General features: G+C 37.7%; 1 protein-coding gene across 1 annotated transcript; it reads right to left on the bottom strand.

The window, feature by feature from the left end:
• Nucleotides 1-2821: 2821 nt before the first annotated feature.
• On the bottom strand, nucleotides 2822-18480 carry LOC116261942 (uncharacterized methyltransferase At1g78140, chloroplastic-like). Its single transcript, XM_031640897.2, has 8 exons — nucleotides 18199-18480; nucleotides 10635-10735; nucleotides 10357-10497; nucleotides 9687-9768; nucleotides 8820-9013; nucleotides 8626-8737; nucleotides 3916-4020; nucleotides 2822-3111 (listed from the first exon to the last, which is right to left on the bottom strand). Exons 1-8 carry the CDS (start codon nucleotides 18436-18438, stop codon nucleotides 2977-2979), a joined length of 1110 nt encoding a protein of 369 aa, XP_031496757.1. The 5' UTR covers nucleotides 18439-18480; the 3' UTR covers nucleotides 2822-2976.
• Between the last annotated feature and the right edge of the window lie 879 nt (nucleotides 18481-19359).

Below are 19359 nucleotides of genomic sequence, written 5' to 3'. Positions count from 1 at the left end.
CGGTGCATCAAACATGACCTAAGGGGGGCGTTTGACGGGCAGGAAAAATCCTGTACCAGCAGAAAAAAAATTCAAATTTTTAAAAAATTTCCGGTTTATCAAAGCGGAAAAAAATTTTGGACCCTTACGGTCGATTTCGGAAACTTTTTTCCGGAGAAATATTTTTGCCCGTTAGGGCACACCTTGCTTGCTTTCTCCTCCCGCAGCCGCATCATCCTCTCTCTCGCCCGCAGCAGCACCAACCTCGCTTTCTCCTCTCACAGCGTCTTCCTCTCACCCGCAGCCGCACCAACCTCGCTGTCTCCTCTCACAGCGTCTTCCTCTCGCCCGTTTGCCCTCTCACAGCGTCTTCCTCTCGCCCGTTCACCCACCTGAGGTTTCGCCGGGGAATCCGTTGGGAGGAAGAATGTCTGCTTCTGTTGGGCGGTTGAGGCTGACCTTGTTGCTGCCGCTGATGGTGGTGGTACTGGCGGTTGTGGCGTTGGATTGGTGCTAGTGGATGATGGGGGAGAGAGGATAGATGGGGAATGGGGATTGGAGAGGCCAAGCTTGGCAGGCGACGGTGCCTTCATCTGGGTAGGGTTCTGCATCATCATCTTCTCCTCCTCTTTCCTTTTGCTTCCTCTTCTTAACCCCTCTGATCAAACGAATCGGCCGTCAGCCGTCAGGTGGAATTGGATGTGGCAGAAACCCTTTGAACAGAGATGGAACGCAAAAAGTTGAATGCGCAGGCGGATATGGCTGCCCTAATCCACAGGGAGAGACATAGAGAGAGAGGGAAAGGGAAAGGATGAGATTCCTACACTTCCTCCCTCTTTTCTTGCGGGTGGAGTTCCGTCCCCCTTTTGCTTCCAGTTGAGAAAATCTTCCAGAGTATATCGGTGGTCATAGATCTCGACGGCATCCTCCAAGAGCTATTCGACCTCTCTGCAGAGGGTGTGAGAGTCGGGGCCATTGTCGAGCTGGGCAAACTTCGAACCCACAAAGAGGGCGATGTTTCTGGCCCACGAATGCCACTTCTGCAGGTCCGGGATGGTGGTGGTGTAGACCAGAGGGCGGAGGAAAAGACGACTCGGGGTTTCCTCGGTGATGGCGGTGGTCGTCGTCTTCCTCTCGCACAGAACCGTCGTCCTCTTCCTTCTTTTCCAATTTTTTTTCATCAAACAAAAAAAAAAAAATTCCAGAAACATAATTCCTATGTAACAAACAAAACTTGGTTTTGGACAATTGAAATTTTATTTCCTATTCATCAATTCCAGGAATTTTTTTCTGGAAATTTTTTTCCATTTCCATATTTTCTGCCATCAAACGGCCCTTAAAAGGCGAAGAATGACATCTGGGAACTCGTTACTTTCAAATGCGTTAGGGCTTTGCACAAAGCACTCGCAAAGCATAGGGCTTTTGCACAAAGCACTTGCAACTTTGAATGTTGAAAGAAATCAATTTATACAGCTCAAGGTCCTGCTCATTTGTTCGAAGCACCTTGTTGGTGTCACCAACTAGACATAATGTCGCGAATTCAAGACCGACAAAGTTTTGATTCCATCTGCTGAAGCAGGTTGTACCGCTGAATTCTTACTCATTTTGGACGAGCCGGCAAGGTTGCCCAGGGGTGGAAAAGAAATTTTTTATGATAAGACTGAATAAAGTTTCTAAATTTTAGTTGAATCCTATATATCATTTTTCAAAAAATTTATATAAAATAAGTTAAATTTTCTAAAATTTATATGTAAATTTGAAAAAAAAAATTGAAGTGAAGTGAAGGCCCATGCAAGCCCCACCTTGGCTCTGCCCCTTAGATGCCCTTAGCTTACATCTGTACCTTTGGCAACCTTATCGATTATAGTAAAGCTGACAAGAAAATCATCACGTTGATACTGCTACTGCTAAGCAACTTAGTTTGATTAAGTGGGCATTACTTCTTTAGACTTTGTATGCCACTCCTCACTTGGGTTCTTTTTGGGTGAGCGAGAGGTGTTAACCCCCACCACCCAAGCAAGGCCCGAAGGCACCCCATTCCCCCTGCCTTCGGGGTCCTGAGCTGCGTCGGTGTCAGCGATAGCAACGGTGCACCCGTCAGCTTGGATGCCGCGCCCTACCGCCTTAAGACACAGGAAACTCCTCACTTGGGTCTTAATACATGCAGATAGGAAGGAAGAAAGCTTGGGAGCGTGCAGAAGATAGGAAGGAAGAAAGCTTGGGCTCCCTCCGCCTTACATACAGCGGCCTAACCTGCACTCATCTACCCCTTGGTGGTTCTGTACAAACCAGGTAATCATATGCCCGGAAGAGAGAGCAAGGGAGAGATCATTTTTGCCTCTACTAGCTTCATGAGGAAAAAAAGTCCCAACAGAAAGAAGTCAATGTTTGCATCAAAGAACCATGAGAACTGCATTATGTCAAAAGGCACTGCCATACAACTGGTCATATCTACTTTTTCTTATTATCTTAGACTAGCATTAAGCAGAAAGTTAATTGCTATTTAAAAAATAAAGGGGTGTTCGATTACCTCAGATTTTAGATCTATGATTGCTATGTCAGAAAAATCAGAAATAAAGGGATGTTCGACTATCTCATATTAGATCTATGAATCTGATGTGGCAAAAGAATCACAGTAACAACAAACTAGTGATCTTAGGTCAGACCTAAATATCTTCAATTGATATCCTCATTTTACTTTTTGCATAAAGCTCTGATCTAAAATCAAAGGGAGAAGGTCTAATTGTCAATTTATCGATCTCAAAGCCTGAGGAATTTTTGAACCAAAATAAATTAAAGGCAATCAAACGCTTTTCAAGCGAATAAAGGAATTCAGACCACATAAATAAGCTCATACATATTATATCTCATACTCAAGCTTTTTTGCTTTGCAATATCGGATGAAGCTGTAGGTGCAGAAAACTTCAGCCAGTAGAATTATGTCGAACAAAATGATTACATGCCATGATCGGATAGGCTCCGCAAAATTCAGTTGACTTAGAGGGGCTTGGTGGCAGAGATCATGATAAACGTTCCTCTCCTCTGGCATGTAAATCCAACCAAACCACATGCTCTGCAGAGACCCTCCAACTCTCTTTCAGAAGAGAAGTACTGGAAAAATCGTCCTACATTCTATCAAATAGGAAGAAAGGATATAGATTAACCAAATGATTTTCTATCAGTATCAGCAGACTGACACCAAAATGTTTGATCTACATGTGGGCATTTTTCCTGCCTATAGAATGAACCCATGCAATCATTTGGCCACTAAAGACACTAGATTAATCACTTCAAAGTTTCTATGTTCTTGGTTTCTGCAATTTATGATGAATATGCCCTTGAATATTTAAGTTCAAATTGTAAAAATACTAAGAATACACTCAGTCCATGTTCAGTAGCAAAACTTGGAAATTATCTAAAGCCCATGAGGTGGGTAGCCTCTAACAAATTATTGATCAAGCCACTAAATAACCTGAGAAGCAGGAAAAGTGATCCTAGGAAAGACCCGTGTCATAAAAAGCGTGAAAAAAACGTGATAAATTAAATTGCCATTTAAAACTAAAAAAAAAAACATGTTGTTTTAATAAAAACGTCAAAACGAAAAAAAATACGCGTTATTAGAGCCAAACAGTTTTAACGCGTTTTTTTCAGTTTTTTCATTTTTTTAGTGCCAAACAGTTTTTTGTTTTTAATTTTCTATTTTTTATTTGTTGCAAATCTACTTGTTTTTTGATGCTTGTGTTATTAGTTTCTCACTTATTTTATTTTTTTCTTATTTTTATTTTTTTAAATTTTTAAAAATTTATCCTATTTTTTCATTTTTTTCAAGCTCGTTGTATTATACTCGAGAAAAACCTCGCCGTTTTAGGAAAAGACTGCATTCCCCATGGACAAACTTAGTAAATCATATTTTCACTATTAGCAAAAAAGTAGTACCTGGCGCAGCAGGCTATTGGCTTGTGGTGGGATAGACTCGCCAAGTATAAATGTAGATGCAACAAAGACACCCCCAGGCCTTAAGACACGACTGATTTCAGCAACCTGCGATAACATGCTTCCAGTTCTCAAACATGACATAGTTGCCCATCAGCAACGAGTGATCAAGCATGATATGCCCCATCAAGAATATCGATCAGACTTCACCTTTGCAGAAAATACAAGCAAGATATGAAACCAAACCAGCCAAACAAAAAGCTATACCCAGTGTTACTCATACAATACGTCTCATAGGGGTTAAAAAGATCTATTCGATATGCTATGTCACACGGATACGGCTGGGAAGGTCAAGTACCGGCGTCGACACGCCGACATGGGGATCCCGACACGGGGACACCGCAGGATACGTTTTGGATCGGGTCTGGGTCAGACCCGAACCAAACCAACCCGATTTTCTTTTAAACCTTCGTTTTCTCTTTACGCGACTTTACCCTCCAACAGTCGACCTTCCTTACCTCGACGACTTCCGCGGCAGCACAATTCGGCAATGGTGGGTGACGGCGACGGCGACGACCTCCGGCAATCGACGGCGACATCCGGTGGCGTCCGGCGGCAGACAGGTAAGTGTTTTATCTATTATTTTCAACATTAGAAGTTAGGGTTTCAACTTTCATTTGGGGATTTTTTAGATTGGGTATTTCTTGCCGATTTTGGGATGTTTTGGTTTGAAGATTGGACGGTTAAGGATCCTATTCTTCACTGCTATGTGCGATATTTTCTTTTTTTTGTTTGATTTTGGGATTTGGGGATTTTGCCGATTTGGGGATTTTGCCTTCGTTGTTGTTGATGATGCTAGATATGTAGCCTTCGTTGTTGTTGATGATGCTAGATATGTAGCAGGTTCAGCTACATAGTCAATCGCAGCTAGATATTATAGATGAACTCGGCTGTTGCTGGGAAATTAATGATTCTATTGGCTTCTAGCATGCAATCTAGATGGCATTAACATATAAAATGTTAATTTTAGAAGTTTATAACATGATAGTATGCATATTTCCTCGGCTGTTTTATTTCAGACGTTTTATGTTCATATATGTTTTGTGACTGCATGTTTATGTTCATTATATGTTTAATGTAGTATGGCAAGGAAAGGAAAAACAGTGTCTCAGTCTCAACCTACAAATTGTGGTTCTGGAGGTTTTGGATCAGCTGCGTCTATTGCACAGCCACCATTATGGTCATACGTGACAATAATGGGGAAACCTCCGGGAGGTGGTGGAAATGCTTTTTTTAAGTGTAGTTTTTGTGAGGGAGAGTTCAATGGATCATATACAAGAGTGAAAGCACATCTGTTAAAAATCAGTCAAAAAGAAATTCAACCATGTAAAGATGTCAGTAACGAGACTTTGGCTCAGTTGAAGAAAGAACAAAAAGCCTTTGAGAATAAGAAAAGCACATCATCTGGATCTAGTTACATTGACATTGCTTCAATTTTACATGATGATATTCAGAATCCTCCCAAAAAAAGAAAAGTTGTTGATGTGCATCAGAAATCAATTATGGATTCATTTAGTTTACAAGGACGGCGAGAATTAGATCTAAAAGTGGCGACATTTCTTTATGCTAATTACATACCATTTAATGTAGCTAGAAGTCCATATTGGAGAGACTTAGTTACATCTATTGCAAATTCTAACTTGGCTGAGTATGTTCCCCCTAGTTCTGAAAGGCTTCGTACTATACTACTAGAACAACAGATGACTTGAGTGAACAAATTGTTATCAAAAGTTCACTTGGGATCGACACGGATTGTCTATTGTTTCTGATGGCTGGACAGATTTGCAACGACGCCCTCTTATTAATTTCATTTCAACTTCAGCAAATGGACCAATTTTCTTGAAAGCAATAGATGCATCTGCTGAATACAAAAGTGTTGAGTATTTGAAAGGATTGTTTATGGAAACAATTGAAGAAGTGGGGAAAGAAAATGTTGTTCAACTAATTACAAACAATGCACCTGTATGCAGAGCAGCTGGTATTGCGATAGAAAAGGAGTACCCTCATATCTTTTGGACTCCTTGTGCAGTTCATAGCTTAAATTTGGCTCTAAAGAGTATATGCAATCCACCAAGTAAAGAGCAAGATCCTCATGCTTATGAATTATGTTCGTGGATTGAAGACTTGGAAAAGGATGTGAGGAACATCAGAAATTTCATAGTAAATCATCAACATGCACTCTCCATTTATAACAAGCATTCTGACCTAAAATTATTAAGAGTTGCAGAGACACGTTTTGCATATCTAATTGTTATGGTCAAAAGGATAAAAAGGGTAAAAAGTGCATTGATCAGTATGGTGACTGATGATGATTGGAGTTTCTACCGTGCTGATGATTGATTCTTGAGCAATCAAAAGATTGATTCTTGAAGACAAGTGGTGGGATCAAATCTTCTATTTACTTGCATTCACAGAGCCGATCTGGGAGATGTTGAGAGTTCTTGATTGTGATAATTCAACGTTGCACTGTGTGTATGAGATGTGGGACACTATGATTTAAAAAATCCAAGAGGTTGTTTTTAAGTATGAGAAAAAAAATATTGCACTTGAAGATTCAGCATTTTTTGATCATGTGCATAGAATATTGATTGCAAGATGGGATAAAAGTAGCAATCCTCTTCAATGCATGGCACATAGATTAAGTCCTAAACATTATGGAAAAAAGTGGCTTGTAGGGGGTCTTGGAAGAACCCCACCACATCTGGACCCAGAATTGTCAACAAACAGATTGGCATGTATTAATAGGATTTTCATTGATGCACATCAAAATCGCCAAGCTAATGATGAGTTTGAAAGGTTTTGTACTGGAATTAGAGAAGATGTAGGTGCAACTGCAGACAAAGATGATTTGCCATCAATGTCTTGGTGGATTAAACATGGATGTGCTTATCCTACTCTTCAATACCTTGCTTTCAGATTGCTAGCTCAACCTGCTACATCTTCATGCTGTGAGAGAAATTGGAGTACATATTCACAAATCCACACTATAAAACGAAATAATCTCACAAGCAAACGTGCAGAAAATCTGGTTTATGTGCATTCTAACCTTCGACTTCTATCAAGGAACAAAGCAGAATATAGGTAAATTAAGTATATGATTTATTGAGTTAGATGTTTCTCTTCTTATTCGATAATAATATCATAATAATTACAATTTTTTTGTTTTGTAGGGAAGGGGAAACTAAAGATTGGGACGTGAATGTTGAGGACTTTAACTTAGAACAAGAGAATGAACTTGAAGTTGTTAATTCAATATTAGAAGAACCTTGTATTCCATCAACATCTTCTATTGTGGAAGAAGAGGAGATTCAAGAGAACGATGATTTGGGCATTGATGATGACTAGAATGATGATGAACAATGTTTTGTGATGATTGATGAACAATGTTTTGTAACTTTGTTTGAGACTTTCTTGCTTATGTCTTAGCAGTTATCACTTTTGAGATTGGTGATGAACAATGTTTTGTTTGAGACTTTCTTTATTATCATTTTTAATTTTTTTGAATATAATATTCACCGTATCCGCGTATCCTAAAATTTTGAAAATGCCGTGTCCCCGTACCCGTACCTGTATCCATAGGATACCCGTACCCGTATCCGTGTGACATAGTCGATATGGAATCGATACACAAAATGCTTGTATACATGCCTGTATTGGCCATACCTTACACGACCCTCATATCATACGATACAATGGTTATGGCTCTGTGTTTTTTTTAAAAAAAAAGGAGGCCTGAGACCCCTTTTTGTGGAGTTTTCATTCAAAAGCTCCTCTTCCCTTTCATTTTCAACGTTGCTAAGGAGACAATGCAGCAATGAAACAAGCATTGGAGCAAATGAGAATGAAAATGAAAAAGATGATCATTATCATATTGATTGACAACAATCACGCAGTTACTTAATCATAAACATAATTTCAATTTTCATTGCACAGTGAACAATTATGAACTATATGTTTTGATGTGATATAACAAACTGAAGTTTAATGAATATGATTTTTTATATATAATATGGATTGCTGCATGATTGTTCATTGTGTGTGAAAATTCCTCGTTGATTTGTAATTGACATTCTATGGTTTATGAATTATGAATCATGAATGTTCATTGTGTGTGATGAGTTTTTTATATATAATATATTTCTTGATTTTTTCTTATTTTTTTCTGAATTTTGCCTATTCTTCTTTATTTTTATGATTTTTTTATGAATTAAAAAATAAAGTTTATGTATGCTTACGCATGTAGGTCAGCCTGACCGATGTGCATTACGATACGCCTTTTATCACAGTGGCTATAACCATAAGGCCTAGTGGCATACAACACATTTAATGCTTATCTTCTTACAAATTAATGAAGGAATTTGGATCCTAGAAAGTGTAAAACACACATCGCTTATAAGTTTAGCTTGATGGTGCTTGCAGCTTGAACAACTGAAGAGTAAATCATAATGCACACTGAGCCATTATGCAAATGAAATATATCATATGCATGAAGTTTGAGAACCTAATTCGCCAAAACCAAATACAGCTACACCAGTTGCCTCAAAAACATAACAAAGATCCAAATGCAAACTATGGAGCCAGCATGTTGGGATAAAACAATATGAGAATGTGATGTGTGGAACACGTAAACAAAAATAAAGTAAAAATTCTTACTGCAATAGATGGTGAGGGCCAGGAATGCAAAGCAGCACCAGCATGTACGGCATCTATGGTGTTGGTTACAAAAGGAAGTCTCGATATGTCGGCTCTTACAAGGATAAAACTCCTGGATAAGAACAAAATCTAGGAATTCATGAACATTCCCAATGAAGCCTCGGAAAGAATATGCTGCAAAAAAAGCTACATACTCATCAGCCAGAATGCCCTCCTGCTTGTTGAATTCATCGCACTGGCGTAACATATTCTCTGAATAATCCAAAGCTACCACAAGAGAGTACAGTCTGCTCTTAGCAAAACGCCTGGAAAATAAGCCACTCGCACAACTAGCATCAATGATTACACCTCCAAAAGTTGGCTGCAAGTATTCCTTAGCCATTTCAAACTGTAGATAGATTGCTTCATGAATCAGTTATTGTGTTACGTCCCAGAATACTTCATATAAGAACTCAGTAGAACAAATAAATAGGGACATAAAAATTTAAAGGCAGAGATTTACTTCATATAGGAAGACAAGACCAATGTTCTAAAATCCAGTTACTCAAGATTCCAGTGATCCATTATTGACCTATGAGTAAGTGGATCAACTCGGAGACTTGGGCTGGGTTTTGTTAACTATTATTTTTTTACATGAAAAACAATATATAACTTGACATTTAAACATAAAAAAGTTACAGAATGACCTGATTACTTATATAATTCATAAACAGGTCAAATTAACGTCGAGTAAAGCCATGACCCAGCCATATTTACACATGTAATAACAGGAAATGTAGCTCTTTATAGTAGCATAATTCAACAAAAATGACTATCACTGATAACATCTATCACCGAAATTTGGTCAAGTCATATGAATCCTAGGAAGTCAACGAGTTGTGGGTGAGTTTTCTTGAGTTCTAGGCAAGTCAAACGAGTTGTGGGCAAGTCTTTATGAGTTTTGAATTAAACTGAGTCCCCTTACTAGGTTGACCTAGTAGGGAGCTAAGTTGAATTGAATCAACTAGTGATTGGGTGAGTTATTAAACATTGCACAATACTTACAAAACATAAAGACACACCTCTTTGTTTGGGCCAGGAAAACCACCCCATACAAAATTTTGACGCCATCCTCTTTCATAAAGGAATGAGACGAGCCGGCTCCTGTTCAGTAAAAACAGATGAGCAAACAAGGTTCTCTTCATCTAATAATTCTGTTATAAATTAGTATGAAAATCCAACAACACATGATTAATGGTTTCATATAGCATCCTCTTTCATAAAGGAATAAAACTAGTGGGCACCTGTTCCATAGAAAACAAATAAGCAAACAAGCTTCTCTAAGTCTACACTTAATTATTATCTTAAAAATTAATATGACTGTGATAACAATGTAACAATGCATGGTTGAAGGTTTCATATAGTTAAGTTTCCAAGTGCTTCTGACAAAGGAATATCAACTTTAAGTTATAAGTTTACCTTTTCCAAAACTCAAGCAATTCTGTGATGGACAACACCACCTATATATGTATATATACATGTGTATATACATACATACATACATACATACATACATACATATATATATACATATATATATATATATATATATGTATGTATATGTAATATTAGATATACATATACATAAAATAAGTGCTAAGATGCAGAGGGTCAAATAAGTAATGTTCGATTTGTGAACTACAAATTTTGCAAACACAGACAATAATTGAAGTCAAACTTGTTACTGCATACTGGAAAATCTCTGAGAACAACGGTTGAGATTCACTGAATTCATTTGAATCATTAATAACAGTCAAGTCTAGGAATGCCTCCTTATCAGAATATGCTTTTCTGCAGTTCACGCAATAAGCACCACCTCTTGATGAAGAGACCCTGCGTGACATTCGAAGAACCATTTAGTTAGAATGTTTAACCTAAAAACTCTTCAAACTTGATTTTGGAAATATTGGCAGGAGAAAGGAGAGCCTGTCAAATTATACAAATTCTCTAACAAGGCATCAACAACTTACACATTTGAATCACCATTTTCTTTTCTTTCAAAGCAGCTGTAACATATAGGACAAGCTAGAACATCCATGCTTGGCTTGGTTTTCCCGTTCAACTTCAGATTCTGGATAGAAAAAAATGTAAATAAGAATTTCAAAACAAAATGAGATGTATATGTAAAAGAAGAAAAATAAAACACTAAGACATGCACTTAATGAAGGAAACAGGAAAGTAGTACTGGCCAATTGGAGTTTAGGGTCCCAATTGGCAAGAAAATGGCCTAGGAAGAACATTGTTGACTAACCAGTTTGAACCCATCTCATTTGCTGCTAAAGGCAGTTCAGTAAAACCCCCTCGCTGATGAGCATTATGTACTCATGGAAGAGTAGCAGGAAAGACAGACGACAAAAAGGGAATGAAGCCATAGGATACAAAGCTACACAGACGATTAATGAAAAGAAGAAACATGGAACTTGGATCATGTGATTGGCATTCCTGGCAGCCAATAATAAGTGAAAATACATACTGTGTTTGTTAGAATGTATGTATTCCTATATATATATATATCTATGTGCATGTACATTACATATATTAGTGTGCTAATATGTCTTACATATATAGATATGTGTATATTTTAGGGTACCTAGATCATACTTGTAATTTTCCTTTTTCTTTTATGTATTTTTCTATTTCTTTTTACACCTTTATTATTATTTAAAAGGGGAACTAGCTGTTGGGCCTCTCTCCAACGGCTAGAATTCTAGCCGTTGGAAATGGCCCAACAGCCATTTCCCCTCCTCCTCTCTTTTTCCCTTGTATTATAAATAAGGGACTGTTGTCCCCTTTTAGGTGATGGCTTGTTAAGCCACATCTTGTAGTATTTTGCCTTGTTTGGCTGAAGATCAATATATTTTCCTTATCCTCTTGTTAGAGGATTCTTGTGTATTGCCTTGTTGAGTTAGTGAGAGATTCAAGAGTGATATTCTTGAAGTATTTGCCTAACTTGGGCCTGATTTACATGGTATCAGAGTCTCGTCTTTGGCTCTTTGTCTTGCTGCCATTCAAGATTGAAGGTTCAGTTTTTATTCTTACGTTGGAGCTGTGAAGCACTCCAAGTGTTCGAGATATTGCTTGCTGTAGTTTTACACAAGAAGAAGAGTGTTTTTGCTGGCTTCTTTTTGGTGATTTCTTGACGAAATTTAGCTCCCTTGGTGGTGAGCTCGTGGCTGTTGGAAGGGTGACTGGTTTCTATTATTGTTGAGTTTTTATCCTTGCCGTGGACTTCTTTTCACGTGGCTGCCATCTTCTTCATAACTTGTAAGTGGATCTACCTTGTTGATTGTGCCCATGGATGACAAAGTCTCTTCTCTTCCTTTTCCCAAACTCTCGTCAACAAATTACACACAATGGGCTAGAACTATGGAACACTTTATTCGTAGTAAAAGACTTTGAGGACTAGTTGATGGGACAAAACTTGAACCACAACTAGTCCTTACAAAAGTTGTTGATGGAAGGGCTATGGAATTGGATGCAACCGAAAAAGAGAAAGTAATGGCTGAATACAACAAGAAATGGGAAGAATGGAGTGTTGGTCATCACAAAATTATTACTTGGATCTTGACTTGTGTTGACAATGCTACTAGCGGGCAAATCTCTAAATTAAATTCTGACCTAAAAGCTTGGGAATATCTAAAGAAAACTCATACCATGAGATGTTGCTTATATGCATCATGTTCAACTCAAAATTCACAATCTTCAACAAGGAGATAGATCAATTAAAGATTATGTGGCTGAAATGGATCAATTGTATGATGAATTGAGTATTTTTGAACTACATTGGACACAAGATCTTATTCTTAGAGAAAAGCAAACACAACGTGAGAAGTTTTACAAGTTTATCATAGGTCTTAGACCGGAATTTGATGGTGTCAAAACCGCTTTACTTCATCGTTCTAAAACACCATCTATGAATGAGGCTATTGTAGAGCTTCAAATGGAGGAAAATCGTCTTTGTCTTGATAAAGAGAAAGTCAACAATGTGCTTGCCACATCTAGGCCGGGGGCCCATTTGAGACCTTATAGACCTCCTCACTTCAATCGTACAAATGAAGGAGCAAGAAGAAAAGTTATTTGTTATCATTGTCAAGAAGAAGGGCATACCAAACCAAGATGTTCAAAACTTAGAACTTTTGACAAAAGAAGCAATGTTGCGGCTCCAATCCAAGAAGAAAGAAAAGAAGCAAGCTCATTCCAACTTGATCAACTCATAAGTGCTCTTCAACCGTTTCTAAAGGAAGGAGGCACGCCTTCCACTTTGGGAGCTACCGTGGCATCTACTTCTTCAAGTAAGTATTCTTGGATTATTGATTCGGGTGCATCTTTTCATATGATGCCTTGTGGATCCCTTCTCACCGAATGCACCAAAAATGATTCTTATTCCTTTGTGAAAACGGCGGATGGTACTTCTCTTGAAATTGATTTTATTGGAAATCTTGACCTAGATTTTGGATCCAAAACTTTAAAAGTACCTCAAGTAAGACACATTCCTAAATTAAGCTTAAATTTATTGTCCGTTTCTCAAATAGCCGACCTTGGTTTTGATATAATCTTCTCACAATCCAAATGTTTGATACAAGACCGAGTATCCAAGAAGACGATTGGGGAAGGTTTTAGAACAAAAGATCTCTACTACGTAGACTTTTTGGATCTTTCAAGACCATCTTGCAATATCTCCAAAGAATGTGACATTCAAACTTGGCATCAAAGACTTGAACATTTCAATATAGAAAAAATGTCTCATCTTCCCTTCATGGAAAATTTTTGTCAAAAGAACTTTTGTTGTAATGATTGTATCAAGGCTAAAATGAAAGTCTTACCTTTTGATAATAGAAACTTTATTGCCCAAAAATCTTTTGATTTAGTGCATTCGGATGTGTGGGGACCCGCTCCTATTATGTCGAAAGGAGGATTATTGTACTATGTGATTTTTATTGATGATTATTCTAGGCATACTTGGGTTTACTTTCTCAAACACAAATCGGAGGTTTTCATAAACTTTAAAAATTTCTACACGATCTATACCCAATTTGGCTCAAATATCAAAGTCTTTAGAAGTGATTCGGGAGGAGAATTTATGTCAAATGAATTTCAACAATTTCTAAAAGAAAAAAGCATTGTTCATCAAAGATCTTGTCCTAACACTCCACAACAAAATGGAGTGGCCGAGCGTAAACATAGGCACATTATTGAAACTACTAGAGCCATTCTTTTATCTAAAAATGTTCGCAAAAACTTTTGGGCTGAGGCTGTTTTGACTTCAACCTATTTAATTAATAGAATGCCTACCAAACTTTTGAAACATGTTTCTCCTTTTGAGAAACTTCACCATGTTAAACCTAATTACAATAGACTTAAAGTCTTTGGTTGCAAATGTTTTGTGTTAAGTGACAAAGATGATAAGCTTTCTTCCAAAGCCATTTCTTGGGTTTTTATTGGGTATTCCGAAACTCAAAAGGGTTATAGATGTTATGATATTGAAAAAGATAAAGTTTATGTTTCAAGAAATGTGATCTTTCTAGAAAATGAAGATGGTTTCAAAGATGAACCCAAGGAACTAGAAGATTATACTTTTCTTTGGACTAATGATATTGATGATGATGATGATATTGATGATGATGAATCCGATAAAGTTGTAGAAGTGCCAATTGAAGAAGTCAACAATGACAATTCTACTCATTTGATTCCTCCAAAAGATATCTTAGTTTATAGAAGAAGAGATACCCAAAATCAAGAAACTAATCAATCTCTCCCTAGGAGATCCCAAAGGCACACTAGACCTCCTCAAAGATTTATCTCTTATGAGTCTTTTTTCCCAAAATTTCGAGTTTGTCTTATGGCACATCATTCTTTTTATGAGCCATCTTCTTACCTTGAAGCTAAGGAAGATCCCAATTGGATTGAAGCCATGAATCTTGAACTTAAAGCTCTTGAAAGCAACAAGACTTGGGATATTGTGCCTCTACCAACAGGGAAAAAGACTATTGGTTGTAGATGGATCTACAAAATCAAAACTAGAAGTGACGGAACCTTAGAAAGATACAAGACCAGACTTGTTGCCAAGGGATATGCTCAAGAATATGAGATTGATTATGAAGAAACCTTTGCTCCTGTTGCTCGCATGACTTCTGTTAGAACTCTTATTGCCATTGCTTCTGTTAAACATTGGACTATTTTTCAAATGGATGTTAAAAATGCTTTCTTAAATGGTCAACTGCAGGAAGAAGTTTTCATGGGTGCTCCCCCTGGTTTTGATCTACCTCAAAACAAAGTTTTACGTCTTAAGAAAGCCCTTTATGGTTTAAAACAAGTTCCCAAGGCCTGGTTTGATAAGTTTAGTAGTGTCATGTTTAATCAAGGTTTTCAATCTTGCTACTCTGACACTGCCATGTTTGTAAAAACCACCTCCGTAGGTGTAATTGTTTTATTATTGTATGTTGATGATATGGTTATTACTGGGAGTGATGATAAAGGGATTATAGAGGTTAAACATTTTCTTAACAAATGCTTTCAGATGACTGATTTGGGAAGACTAACTTATTTTCTTGGAATTAAAGTTGCTTATAGCAAACAGGGTTATCTTCTTTCTCAAATGAAGTTTGCCAGTGAATTAGTTGACAGAATAGGTATCTCAGATGACAAAGTTGTGGATACTCCAGAGGCGATGGGAGTAAAAATGAAAATTAATGATGGAGAGATATTGGAGAATCTCACTCCTTTTCGGCAAATAGTTGGCGCTCTCTCTTATCTCTCCATCACCAGACCTGACATTGCTCATGCCGTGCATGTGATAAGCCAATTTCAACAAAGACCCACCTCAGTGCACATGGGAGCGGCAATGCGGATTGTCCGTTATGTGAAAAACACTGTCAACAAAGGACTATTTCTGTCTTCCTCTTCTATATTAGAATTAGTTGCTTATACAGATGCTGATTGGAGTGGATATCCCAACAATAGGCACTCCACCACTGGTTTTTGTGTGTTTTTAGGTGATTCCTTGATCTCCTGGCGATGCAAGAAACAAAATAAGGTGTCATTATCATCAACAGAAGCTGAGTATCGTGCGATGGCAACTACAACAATGGAGATAGTGTGGCTTAAAAGCTTATTGAAGGACATGAGAATTCATATCATGAATCCTGTCAAGCTTTGTTGCGACAACAAAAGTGCAATCTATATTGCTAGCAATCACACATTTCATGAAAGAACAAAACATATAGAGATGGACTGTCATTATGTTCGTGAAGAGTTCCTTCAGAAAAACATAGATCTCTCCTATGTTCCCTCTGAATATCAACTAGGAGATTTCTTTACCAAGGCTCTTGCTGCTGCCAGGTTTCAATTTCTCCTTGGCAAACTTTCGGTTATCACACCGTAAGTTTGAGGAAGGATGTTAGAATGTATGTATTCCTATATATATATATATATATCTATGTGCATGTACATTACATATATTAGTATGCTAATATATGTCTTACATATATAGATATGTGTATATTTTATGGTACCTAGGTCATACTTGTAATTTTCCTTTTTCTTTTATGTATTTTTCTATTTCTTTTTACACCTTTATTATTATTTAAGAGGGGAACTAGCTGTTGGGCCTCTCTCCAACGGCTAGAATTCTAGCCGTTGGAAATGGCCCAACAGCCATTTCCCCTCCTCTTCTCTTCTTCCCTTGTATTATAAATAAGGGACTGTTGTCCCCTTTTAGGTGATGGCTTGTTAAGCCACATCTTGTAGTATTTTGTCTTGTTTGGCTGAAAATCAATATATTTTCCTTATCCTCTTGTTACAGGATTCTTGTGTATTGCCTTGTTGAGTTAGTGAGAGATTCAAGAGTGATATTCTTGAAGTATTTGCCTAACTTGGGCCTGATTTACAGCGCTGTCATTGTGCAAGCACCAAAAAGTTAAGTCTCAAGTATCTATATGCTCAGTTGAAATAGAATCAGCAATTCCTTTATAAAACCTTAAGTATTTTTTCCTCTGGCTATAGCCAAGATGGGATCACACAGACCCCTACCAGGTTATGCCAAGAGGGACACACCGCAGGTTATGCCAATAGAGACATGCCGCAGGTAATTGAGTCTTGATCCTGTTCAACCTGAACGATTTAAATCCAAACCCTCAGCCAGGTAAACAGGTTTTGTTGTCAAGCCCTGAGATTTTTTGGATTATGGAAAGTTAGAATTCAACTAGACAACTGAGGATTCAACATTCAATCATATAATTTCACAAAGAAGAACTAGTATTATGGAGTAAATCATTAGACACATTACCCAAACTTTACCAGAGGTTCAAGCTTACAACAAAGAGGTGAAACATATTTGTCATGAACTCTTAAATAAAGCACGGAAAGCCTAAATTTTAGTACCTTATACAGCTTTCTTGCTATGGACAAAAATGCACCATTCTGTTGGCATGGCAATAAATTGGGCGAAGAAGAGACAAAAGAAAGAGGTTGATCAAGAAAAAAGACTTTCACAAAATACACACTTCAGGTACCAATCAGCACAAATAATTGATAAAAACAAGGCATCTCATTGAATCAGTTATTTTTACTATTCCTCAATGTGAAAAAGGAGATTTTGATTGTCAGGGATATATTATGTGATTAATTCATATGCTTAAGTTAAATTGGGTAGGAAAGTATAAATGGTTGAATCAAAACAATTCCTTGATATGAATGTTCTACCATGTTCTGTCAACACAGTAAAGGGGTTATACGAGATATCCGGCGGAGGAGTAGGCCAAATCATTTCCATTGGCAAATACGGGGTTTCCAAGTGCATGCCCAAGTACTTGTAACTTTCTGGGTCGTAACTTCTATCTTATTATGTTCAGCTGCTATAGCCGTTTGGAATCCACAAACCATCTCGACCACAACTTCTGTGGCATCTGCTACGGGCTTCAGAAACAGGAAGTGGTGAATTCACCACTTCCTCCGATAATATACACTTTTTTCGTGCAGAAACGGGGAGGCCAACTCCCTAAATCCTCATTTACTCTGAATTTCGGGCCTAAAGTGCGAAAAATCGGTTTCCCTAAGACATAATTTGAACATGCGCACGAACCCCAGAAATACATTTTTGAGCCCCCACTAAATTTATATAATCTCAATTGCGAATGGTGCAGGAATTTCGACCACGAGAAAATTGGTTTGGTGGGGAATTCCTAAATCCTACTTTAAAGGAAATGGGAATCCCGTGTCGGTGAGCATTCTATAAAATTCAAATATAAAATTCTAACAGGAATAGAGCGACAATCACGTACATAAACAAGAAAATTGAGAATAAAAGAAAAAAAATTGGAAGAAGGAAGCAAGAACAAGATAGTGAGCAACAGTGGAGACAGCCAATGTAAATTACAGAGAGAACCAATAAAAAAATAAATGGAGAGCTTAAACTGAAAAAAAAGCGAAAGAAAGCCAACAAAAGCCTCGGCAATAGACCGCCATTGACATATTCATGAACAGGAGCAGTAGAAGAAGAAAAAGAAAGAAGAAGAAGAAGACTAAGAAGATACAGACCGAGGATTCCACCGAGGTCGGCGCAGAGGCGCGAACGAGTACAGCGAGCGGATGGTGAGGCGTCGCGGCGCGGGAGAGCCATGCGCGTGCTTCGAACCTCCGCTGCGAGAGACGAAGCAAGGAAAACAATCGGCATGAGTCGGGGAGAATGCGCAACTGACCCACTGCTGCTGCTGTTGCCGCCATTGCTCCCTTTCCGCGGGCAGCACAGCACATCACTATAACGGCAGCTTCGACCATCGTTAGCGTGTGCCGGTCTCCTGTGTTTCAGGCTCTGCTGCGTTTGAATCGGTTTTTTTTTTCAAATATCGTTTTTATGAGAGTTAATAATCTTTTTAAATACATTTTCACATTTTTTTATGTATGAAGTACATGCTCGTGAATTATTTTTAAAATTTAAGCAGTTACGTGTAGTTTTCAAAACGTCAAAATTGGAGGCGTTATTTATAAACTTTTTATTTAAATAATATAAGCATTCGTGAGGGAAAAAAGGATAGTAAGTAGCAGAAAGAGTGCTGAGAAGGGGTAAGTTCTGGATAATATAAACTCATTTTACCCTTACCGAGTAACGGAGTAAGCTGGTCGATTCGAAATGTTGGCGTCAAACTGAGTTGCGTGCGCCGGTTGGTGCACGCAACACCTATAATATATAAGCCAAAAAAAAAAACAGGGTAGATATTGGAATATTTTGAGAATTATTTTTAAAAAGTATTTTATTTAAAATATTTTAGTTATATATATATATATATATTCTATTAATCAGGAATATATATATATTCTATTAACCAAGAATATTTTTGTCATTACTTATATTGGTGCATAAAAATTAGGTGCACCGTACGGCATGCATAACTGGCTTAAAAAAACACAACCGTTTCCAAATGCCAAGTAAATGCACCTTAAGCCAGAGTGATCCGTTCACCTTCTTTGGCATGGTTCCTTTACTCAACAAGTTGTCTCTTCCACTTGGAACAGCTAACAGCCACCTAATCAATTCCATCTCAGCACTCCTTAATATTATAAGGACCAACTTGGCCAACTTGTAATGAAGCACCAAACCTCATCTCCATCGTAAACCATATCCGCTTTCATGTGTCAAACTCAAATACAAGGACAAAAAACTAGTAAAAATTATTACATCTCATCCATTTTCTTTCTTAA

Source organism: Nymphaea colorata, chromosome 10 (assembly GCF_008831285.2).
Source record: "Nymphaea colorata isolate Beijing-Zhang1983 chromosome 10, ASM883128v2, whole genome shotgun sequence".
Classification (NCBI taxonomy): domain Eukaryota; kingdom Viridiplantae; phylum Streptophyta; class Magnoliopsida; order Nymphaeales; family Nymphaeaceae; genus Nymphaea; species Nymphaea colorata.
Note: the sequence above shows the minus strand (reverse complement) of the source record. Positions and strands in the feature narration are given on the sequence as shown.